At 37.7% G+C, this 11,233-nt stretch overlaps 1 protein-coding gene across 3 annotated transcripts in view; it reads right to left on the reverse strand.

The window, feature by feature from the left end:
- Positions 1–1,513: 1,513 nt before the first annotated feature.
- LOC110459729 (HBS1-like protein) overlaps positions 1,514–11,233 on the reverse strand; it is a 29,436-nt gene continuing 19,716 nt past the window's right edge. For 2 of the 3 annotated variants that reach the window (XM_021512126.1, XM_021512125.1), the window contains exons 10-17: positions 9,741–9,857; positions 9,007–9,240; positions 6,846–7,019; positions 6,334–6,429; positions 5,930–6,033; positions 4,383–4,483; positions 3,380–3,524; positions 1,514–2,476 (exon numbers count right to left, since the gene is read on the reverse strand). In XM_021512126.1, coding sequence (XP_021367801.1) covers positions 2,423–2,476; positions 3,380–3,524; positions 4,383–4,483; positions 5,930–6,033; positions 6,334–6,429; positions 6,846–7,019; positions 9,007–9,240; positions 9,741–9,857 — 1,025 coding nt within the window. In that variant the 3' untranslated portion in view covers positions 1,514–2,422. The other variant, XM_021512127.1, reaches the window with a different exon arrangement.

Here is an 11,233-nt window from a genome sequence, read left to right on the forward strand (position 1 = left end):
GCCTACTGATATCCTGCTGTTATGCCTACTGATATCCTGCTTTTATGCCCTACTGATATCCTTCTGTTATCCCCTGCTGATATCCTGTTGTTATGCCTACTGATATCCTGCTGTTATGCCTTCTGATATCCTGCTGTTATGCCCTACTGATATCCTTCTGTTATGCCCTGCTGATATCCTGTTGTTATGCCCTGTTGAGCCCCTGCTGTTATGCCCTGCTGATATCCTGCTGTTATGCCTACTGATATCCTTCTGTTATGCCCTACTGATATCCTGCTGTTATGCCTACTGATATCCTGCTGGTATGCCTACTGATATCCTGCTGTTATGCCCTACTGATATCCTTCTGTTATGCCCTGCTGATATCCTGTTGTTATGCCTACTGATATCCTGCTGTTATGCCCTCCTGATATCCTGCTGTTATGCCCTGCTGATATCCTGTTGTTATGCCCTGTTGAGCCCCTGCTGTTATGCCCTGCTGATATCCTGCTGTTATGCCCTCCTGATATCCTGCTGTTATGCCCTGCTGATATCCTGCGTTTATGCCCTGCTGATATCCTGCTGTTATGCCCTGGTGATATCCTGCTGTTATGCCCTACTGATATCCTTCTGTTATGCCCTGCTGATATCCTGTTGTTATGCCTACTGATATCCTGCTGTTATGCCTACTGATATCCTGCTGTTATGCCTACTGATATCCTTCTGTTATGCCCTACTGATATCCTGCTGTTATGCCCTACTGATATCCTGCTGTTATGCCCTGTTGAATGTAAATACCGACCTTTTATTTGTTCATTTATGTGCACATTGCTTGTTAAATGTATGAAAGTGATTACAAGCCTTTGTTGTTTGTTTTCACAATTATAACCATTACTATTATCCATATGTTGTAAAGCGCCTTAAAGTAATTTTACAAATTATATAGGGCGCTATATAAATGCTGTATATTATTATTATTATTATTATTATTATTGATGTCCTCCTGTTATGCTCTGTTGATATCCTGCTGTTATGCCCTGTTGAGACCCTGCTGTTATGCCCTGCTGATATCCTGCTCTCATGCTCTGCTGATATCCTGCTGTTATGCCCTGTTGATATCCTGCTGTTATGTCCTGCTGATATCCTGCTGTTATGCCCTGTTGAGATCCTGCTGTTATGCCCTGATGATATCCTGCTGTTATGCCTACTGATATCCTGCTGTTATGCCTACTGATATCCTGCTGTTATGCCTACTGATATCCTGCTGTTATGCCTAGCTGATATCCTGCTGTTATGTCCTGTTGATATCCTGCTGTTATGCCTATTGATATCCTGCTGTTATGCCCTGCTGATATCCTGCTGTTATGCCCTGCTGATATCCTGCTGTTATGTCCTGTTGAGATCCTGCTGTTTTCATCAAAATGTTACTTACCTGTTCTGTCACCTGAGAGTCTGGCCCCATTCCTGACAATTTAACAGTCTCTGAAATACTGTATAACACCCATTGCAACAGAAAAAGTGTAAACAACATTGATCATAAATCAAATACATCAAATGTACTTTATTGCAGTCAAGTGTCAAGCTTTTTTTCATTCTGTATTATCGGTTCACCATTTGTACCAAATTGACATATGTGCACAACAGGGCTAATGATTTTTGAATTGTACAATTGTGTGCACCATGTGCAGATAATGGGTTGTTTTTGGGCCCTTTTTACATCTGAACTTCAAGAATTATACAGTAGGATGGATCAGCAAATTTAACAAAAAAGTGAATATTTAACACATAAAACAGTGTAAAAACTGCAAATTCAACACTGCATAAATATGTATTTTACTACATAAAAACAAGGAAGTGCTACACAAATTCAAAGTCGTGTACATCATCAGGGCCAACATTCCTTTCTCGGTACCATATTTATATTCAAAGCCAACAATTGTTTATGTACAGGGCCACCGCTCATTCATCCCTACACCATAATGACTGTCACTTTGGCATACACATACTGATGGGAGGATTTGGTAGGTATTTATGTTCTGTATGTATCATGTATGTATTTTTGGTGGTGTGCTACCTGTAATGTAGATATCACAACCAGTAAGTATATAAGGAAATACATGAGAAGGATTGGTCAGTATGTATATGCAAACGTGACTTTGTCGTACAGGGCCAACAACTCAGGATTGCATCGTATGATGACTAGTGGTATGCCAACATAGTCTCAAGTCTTCTTCGAATACACAGATCCATAAATAATTTAGCCCTGACCAGGTCCAAGTTTGAACACATGCAGGTTGCAAGTCTCTGTATGAATCTTTGTTCAACAAAAATCCACAAGTTGTATTAACATAATGATTCTTGTATGCCTGTACACAAGAGGTGACATTTCCATAGAACCCAGAGCTATTACATAGTGAGGGCCTTCTCCCTCATCATCATCTGATCAGTACGCTGCAGCCCCCTGGGTGTCCTCGGTTTTAGATTTGCTTTTCAGGATCTACAACAGAGTAAAATTTCAGAACAGTAGTGATTACCTAACTACCAATCTATAGTATATCACAATACAGTTCAATTTGTAGACAAACGTTGAATACACCATCCTGGGCCTTCTGGTTGTTTAGAAGTGGGGGGGGGGGGTTGGGGGAGGGGGGTTCAAAAATTTAACTTCTATGACCTTGCATTTGAAAGTGGATCCATGTCATTCAATTAAATAAACATAGTAGTCCTTTATCCCAGCCTGCCACTAACCAACTATATGTATCATCACACTAGGCCTTATGGGTATTGGAAACTTGTTTTACTGTTCTCAACACATTTGACCCCTGTGATCTAGACTATGAATGAAGGTTATTCATTTCAACAAACTTGATAGTTCTTCATCTGACCAGCCTACTGACCAGATGTAATTACCCTAGGCCTGTTGGTTATTCAGAGGAGTCAGGTTAAGGCTATTTCAGCAAATTTGACCCCTATGATCTTGAATATGGGAAAAGGTAATACATTTGAACATGTTTGCCATTCATCAAAGAATGCTACTTGTCAAATGTCATCACCCTTAGCCTTTGATATTGAAAAGAAATGGTTAAAGCTTTTAAATCATTTGAGCCCAGTAAACTTGAAAGTTGTAAATATTATTGCTATAGTTACATGATGGAATAGTCCAAAAAATCCAAACGAGAGTCAAATATGACTTCTGTTTGTTTATTTTTTGGTCAAGTTCGTATTATTACTATGTAGTACTTATTTCGGTTCATAGTCTGATAACCTAAAACAAATTTGAAGGATTACATAGTGATATAGCAGAGTAAATATAAAGTAAACTGGTATGCATTTCATTATCTCGAGAAATCAAATTGCTTTCCAACATTTTGTATCCAAGGCCAGTATAATTGGTCCTTACCTCCTCCACCAATCCCGCTGCTATTGTAGAACCACTGTACCGCAACATGAATCTTCCTAGATCTTTGAACTCTTTATACAGCTCCAGACAGACTGGCCGTTCAAACTCCATCTCTATCACAGCACTAGTATTCTTTGTTAAACACCTTAATGTAGGAGAACAGATATCTGATGTCAGTCTGCATTCTTTGTTAAACACCTTAATGTAGGAGAACAGATATCTGTTGTCAGTCTGCATTCTTTAAATGAAAATTAACTATGAAAATTAAAACAAAGACTTTCAATGGACATGGAATGTAATACACAATTCGATGAAACCAGTGTAATTGTTTTGTGGGTTATTTAATGGAACTTAATGTGAGAGTGACACAATCAATTTATTGTCTTTAATGTAGGGAAACACTATTCTTTGTTTCCCTGAGAAGCAGAAACAAAGAATCATGATTCCCACTACAAGAGCAATATTTTAAAATATTTTGTTATCTGAAAAATTAAATCCGTCAATCAAAAACAATAACAAAATAGTAGAGATTATCATGTTGATGCCCAATTCCAGCATTTGAAACTTAGGGCTGTGGTGGCTCTTGCCAATTTTTCTAGAGGCTCCAAATAGAGGAAATATGATCAGGGAAACCTGAGAGCACGAGCTCTGGGCAACACAGTGTTTTTCTACCCATGTTGTGACCAATAGCATCCAATAAGACTGTTATAAAGATAAGGTATAATAATATGGCATGGAAATCAGTCTTGATAATATCTGGTTTAAACAATTGCTACAATATACATTTAAAGCAATAATAACACTTCAGAATACATGTATTTCAAAGATTCTAATTATATAAGCAGGTGTTTTTAACAAAAGCTCCAAAATATACACACCTGTATATTTCCTATACAGAGAGTGTGAAGGATGGAAACCAAATGATCCGAAAAAGAAGAAAACTAATAGAAGAATGATATGTCTAGCAATTATGTCTGTAATGCAGTCATTGGCTGTGACTTACTTGGGTCGGTTCTTCAGCACCTCTCCTGAACTTTTATTGAGCTGACAGACAAGTCGTTTGATGACTGCAGGCTCAGTGATTGACTGGTAGTGGAACACAACCTGTTGGTTAATGTATAGGGGTATAAGTAACACTTGGGAGGAAACATTGTTAATTCAAAATATATCTACTCAATCATGACAAAAGATTCTAATTAAAAGTAGTATATGGCAAATACGATCACAAGGATTGGGCCAGTCCCTGGAGCAAATCCTAGTAGCATATGTATTTATATATTGTTTTAGGATGTGGACCTCAAATGTTTCAATGTTCTGACCACGGGATTAAGTCCTTTAGGGCAGAAACAGACCAAAAGGCAGATTCTGGTAGCATGATTTTGTTAATCTATCTATGACCATGCAGCAATTGTATATATGGTTATGGGACGGGGATATCAAAGATATGACCATGAGACTAAGTCTACAAGGGTTTGGCCAGAACCTGGAGCCATCCTAGCAGCATACATGTATTCGTTTCTTTTAACTCAGCAACTGTCCATGTATATATGCTTAAAGTGTTAAGATCTAAACTATTTCCAAGTTGTGACCCAGAAGGTCTGTATGGGTGTTGTCAGACTCCAGAATCAATATCATCTCTTTATTCTGCACTATTGTATACTGTAAACAAGAGATCCCAGAGGGATCTTGGCGCCCACCATTGTACCATCTTCATTAGTTTTATGTCAGTTAGATCTTTTCTCATCTTTTTTCTTATCTGTTTGATCAGTTTGCCTGTCCACCATCTTAATCAATCTTTTTATCAGCCTAAAATGTTAACATGCACAACTCAGAACCAGCCCAGCTGTATTACAGGGATCTTAAGGTGAATGAAACAGGCAACCGTTTATTACAGGGATCTTAAGGTGAATGAAACATGCAACCGTATATTACAGGGATCTTAAGGTGAAAGAACCATGCAACCGTTTATTACAATGATCTAAAGGTGAAACAGGCAACCGTTTATTACAGGGATCTTAAGGTGAATGAAACATGCAACCGTTTATTACAGGGATCTTAAGGTGAAACAGGCAACCGTTTATTACAGGGATTTAAAGGTAAAACAGACAATGGTTTATTACAGGGATCTAAAGGTGAAACAGGCAACCATTTATTACAGGGATCTAAAGGTGAAACAGGCAATCGTTTATTACAGGGATTTAAAGGTGAAACAGACAACTGTTTATTACAGGGATCTAAAGGTGAAACAGGCAACCGTATATTACAAGGATCTAAAGATGAAACAGGCAACGGTTTATTACAGGGATCTAAAGGTGAAACAGACAACGGTTTATTACAGGGATCTAAAGGTGAAACAGGCAACTGTTTATTACAAGGATCTAAAGGTGAAACAGGCAACCGTTTATTACAGGGATCTAAAGGTAAAACAGGCAACCGTTTATTACAAGGATCTAAAGGTGAAACAGGCAACCGTTTATTACAGGGATCTAAAGGTGAAACAGGCAACCCTGTATTACAGGGATCTAATGATGAAACTGATTAACATCTTACCATAAATCCCTTAGTTACAGGTATCTCAAGATTAAACAGCACCACCCTTGCACGGATCCTGGTGGCACAGTGAATTGGATAGGAGGGGTCACAGACTACACTTCCTACAAACAGTAACATAACATGACATTGTATAGTTTAGATGACCATCTGGTAGCGAATAAGATTAACACTGAGTATAAGCCAGTTCACTATAGGCCAGAAGAGACAGAGCCCCATATCAATATATTTCAGTTTTAGGTGTCTATAAAATAAAAATTTAAAATAAAAGAAGATTACATAATTATGTGAATGCAAAAAGTTGCATTGGAATTTCTTATTAGATACCATTCAACAGTAAATTTTATTCAACTTTCAACAATAAAGATAATTATCATGGAGTAAAAACATCATGTGGAACAAACCTAAGCTAACATTTGTGATGTCAATTCCAGTCAAAGTCAAGGTCACATGATCACCAGCGAACGCACACATGGCACTCAATTCTCCCATCATGATCCCTGTAACAAATGGTATTATCAATAACGTGGGCAGTTTAATCCATGTAATGGTAAATCACACTTGTCTTGAATAGCACACAATCACATCCAGCGAATCTGCTGTACAATGTAGGAGTTTTCTATCTTACAGTTTACAATATTAGAGCAATGATTTTTACGTATTTCGGAAAAAGAAAAAAGTTGGACCAGAATTTTGAGCATTATTTGCAGAGGTATATAAGAGCACCGTAAAACACTATAATTTTGTAGGGTCAAGCTTTAATTGTTGTTAGCTGTCTTGCACTTAGACCACATATTTGCCAATTATTACCACTTATTACTTTCAATTATATTTGAGAATTCACATTCAGTTAACAATTGGCATATTGTTTTCAGATATGAAAAAAAGCAAAAACTTCAGTATTTCCTGTACATACCTTTGACAGTAGCTGTCTCTCCAGACGGCATGACCTGCACCTTGTCTCCTGTTTGTACTGACCCGGCCCCAACCCTGCCAGTTACACAGAACCCTGCCCCCATTCCCTTGAACACATCTCCGATGGTCAGACGCAACGGCTTGTCTAGTGGGCGAGTCACAATTTTAAATCTATCTGCAAAGAAGCAAGATAAAAGGCATCACAGAGGATAATTATATGAATACACTTGCACTTCAAAATCATAAGAAATGCAAACTTTTTGACCACAGAAGGTCAATACCAAAACTCATATAAGAGGTGATGTTTGTGAACAATTGTGTGAAGTTTCATGATGATTGGAAAAACAATAAAGTCTGTAGAGTAATTTCTATCAAACTCTATTTATAGTAACAGTGACCTTGTCTTTGACTGCAGAAGATCAAAATGCAAATTTGTAAGAGGTGAGGTTTGTGAACACGTGTATGGAGATTCATGACGATGGGATAAGAACTGCAGTCTGCAGAGTGGTGTCCTATTGAAGGTCAAAATGTACACTTGTACAAGAGGTATGTTGGTCACCAGAGTCTAAGATTTATGTTGGTCACCAGAGTCTAAGACTTATATATGTTGATCACCAGAGTCTAAGACTTATGTTGGTCACCAGAGTCTAAGACTCATATATGTTGGTCACCAGAGTCTAAGACTTATATATGTTGGTCACCAGAGTCTAAGACTTATATATGTTGGTCACCAGAGTCTAAGACTTATATATGTTGGTCACCAGAGTCTAAGACTTATATATGTTGGTCACCAGAGTCTAAGACTTATATATGTTGGTCACCAGAGTCTAAGACTTATATATGTTGGTCACCAGAGTCTAAGACTTATGTTGGTCACCGGAGTCTAAGACTTATGTTGGTCACCGGAGTCTAAGACTTATGTTGGTCACCAGTGACCAGAGTCTAAGACTTATGTTGGTCACCGGAGTCTAAGACTTATGTTGGTCACCAGAGTCTAAGACTTATGTTGGTCACCAGAGTCTAAGATTTAGGTTGGTAACCAGAGTCTGAGACTTATGTTGGTCACCAGAGTCTTAGACTTAAGTTGGTCACCAGAGTCTAAGACTTATGTTGGTCACCAGAGTTTAAGACTTATGTTGGTAACCAGAGTCTAAGACTTATGTTGGTCACCAGAGTCTAAGACTATCGACGTAAGAAACTGTCTTTGCAGTATGAAATTCAATCCTTCAAATCCACTCGTATTCAATCAAATTGTCAATCTTTATTTCAAAGTAAACCAAACTGGATTCCAACATTTGGTATTTGCATTTCATTCCTCTTGGGGAAAAAGCCCAAATTAACGTTGATGATATCCAATCATTTGCAACAATTGATGTTTCTCCAAGACTTCTGATTTCATCCGAGGTTGATTTTCACTTCATGTAAACAGTAAAATCAGACGCTGAATCTTATGCCATCGTACTCGTTCATCTCTTTCGAAACTGTAGTTGAAATTTAAGGACTTCCAATCATTTTATAGTAATGATTCGAAAGATGATCACGAAGTCACCGCAGCCATGGTCGGCAACAACAGATGCCACTATTGGATGCCGGCTACCAAATGATGCATCAATATTTACTTAGTCATTAATTTTCATATATTACCCATTTTTATTTACTAAAGTGTGAAGACCAGCCTCAATGCATAGCATGTCACAAACCGTTAACAGAAAAACACTTGTTATAAGATTGCATTGATCTTCAGCCAACAAAATTATTGTCTTTAGCCATGACTACTTTTCAAGTTGATGTTTGTCTCTTTTACCTTTTCATTCATTTAAGGGGCAAAATGCAAACAGGTACAAGATGTGATATTTATGAACATGAGTGTGAAGTTTTGTGTTAATTGGATAAGACATGAAGCCTAGTGAAATGTACAAGGGTCTAATAAAAGGTTAAGCATCAAGGCTTGGAGTAAAATGAAAATTTCAAAAAACAGACATTGGAAAAATACACATTTACTATGCTAGGTCTGTGTTGTAAGCATGAATTCACTAAAAACAGGGTTTATAGTAAATACGTCTTATTGCAGCTTAATTATATGTGTTCTGTAATAAACCAGGTGTTTTGGCAAATTTCTTTTATAAATAGATTTGAGTTAAAATTGCTAGAATATAACAGACCTATCTGTTCCACCAGTGTATTGCCCCTGTACCAGGCTGACAGCTGGGGCTCAGACACCGTCTTAGCCAGGTTCTCTCCGCTCAATCCGCTACAGGGGATGAAGGAGATGTCGGTGTCACGGTATCCGGCTGTCTTCAGGAAAGATCCTAGCTTTTTAGTGACTTCATCATACCTGTCCTGGGACCACTTTACTGTGTCCATCTTATTTACGGCCACAATCAACTGGGACACGCCTGAATAACAAACCTCAGGTAAATCAGTTCAAATACACATTATGTTACCAACTTTTTGAAAGAAAAAAACATCAAATGAAGGACAAAATCCATAGTGAACTAGAGATTTGCTTTTATGAACAAGAGAAGACTCTTGCATGCCCGGGGGTGAAGGATAGGGAAATTCCACATGAGGGGTTTTCAAATTTGGTAAAACCCGAGGCTAACTGCTGAATACAAGCCGCAATATGCCAAAACAGTTAATTCAGCTGTCAGAAAATATCGAAACATTTTGCCAAATAGCACTCCAACACTACAAACACAAAGACGGATGTTGCGCCATAGTATCAGCCCTCCGGTCCTTCGGAACCGGTGAGCTAAAAATGAGTTCACACAGCTATGCAAATAAAGACTGGTGGTATGAACTCTGATTTCGTGTATCTGACAAGTAATTAACATCATTAATTTTTCTTTTTGTCAGATCATTATTTACAAAATGATCTTACTTGGACCAAACTTACCAAGTGACCTTGCCAGAAGGGCATGTTCTCTTGTCTGACCTCCAGTCTCAAAGCCAGTCTCAAACTCGCCTCGGGTGGCATTGACCACCAGGATACCAACATCCGCCTGAGCAGTGCCTTCAAAAATAAACCAGTACAGATAAGCACTTCTAAGGAATTTAGAAGCGTGTTCTGTGAATTAATAGGCTATGTAATAAGAGTATTCTGTGAATTAATAGGCTATGTAATAAGAGTATTCTGTGAATTAATAGGCTATGTAATAAGAGTATTCTGTGAATTAATAGGCTATGTAATAAGAGTATTCTGTGAATTAATAGGCTATGTAATAAGAGTATTCTGTGAATTAATAGGCTATGTAATAAGAGTATTCTGTGAATTAATAGGCTATGTAATAAGAGTATTCTGTGAATTAATAGGCTATGTAATAAGAGTATTCTGTGAATTAATAGGCTATGTAATAAGAGTATTCTGTGAATTAATAGGCTATGTAATAAGAGTATTCTGTGAATTAATAGGCTATGTAATAAGAGTATTCTGTGAATTAATAGGCTATGTAATAAGAGTATTCTGTGAATTAATAGGCTATGTAATAAGAGTATTCTGTGAATTAATAGGCTATGTAATAAGAGTATTCTCACACTTAATTTTCCACACAACTTTTCTGGTGCAAGCAATTGTCTTTATGGCATTCCTTCAAACAGTTTGATTCAGTTCAATCTAGAAGTGATGCTGGGATGGCAGACTTATACAGACATTTCCCTTCTGTACCCTGGCCTGTGCCAAGAACTGTAAGAATAGTTCTTTTGAGTATATTTTTAAATGAACAAGGCAATCCACTGTCCCCCACTGGTAATGATTTCTTTATTTACAGAGTGTACACCTTTCTCGGGAAATAAGTCACAGTGACATCGATCCTTCTTGTACTCTGCACTCAACCAGCCAAGACATATTGGCAAACTAAATCTGGTTTATTAAGGTCAAAAATAGCATAAAAGATATTCCCCAGACAAACTTTTAGCTAACTTTTGTAACAAGAGGCCCAAGGGCCTTAGCGGTCACCTGAGTTATATCATAGGTACTGGTAGCTTTATTTTATTGTTTAGATGTGATGTGCAAATCAGCACGTAAACTAAGTGAAATACAATACTTGTCATGTCATCAATGGGTAAGAATTTGAAAATATTGGTAAATGTTCCATTTGGGGCCCCGCCCTACCCCCTGGGGATGGGGCAGGAATCCTAATTTTACAAAGTAAAACTCTCATTTACCCAAGATGATTCTGACTAAGTTTGAGCAATTTTCTGCTGAAAATGGATAAAATATATACCGAAAAGTGTTATTTCCCTATATAAACTATATTAAACGTTACCCCCTCCCTAAGGGAGAACGAATAGCTCAGGATCCTGATATTTTCAATTTAAATAAAGTCCCTGATGATCTTTCTTTCCACATAGAGAAAATGAGTGTAGTACCTCTGAGTCTGAAGAAGAAGA

This window comes from Mizuhopecten yessoensis, unplaced genomic scaffold, assembly GCF_002113885.1.
Source record: "Mizuhopecten yessoensis strain PY_sf001 unplaced genomic scaffold, ASM211388v2 scaffold10201, whole genome shotgun sequence".
NCBI lineage: Eukaryota > Metazoa > Mollusca > Bivalvia > Pectinida > Pectinidae > Mizuhopecten > Mizuhopecten yessoensis.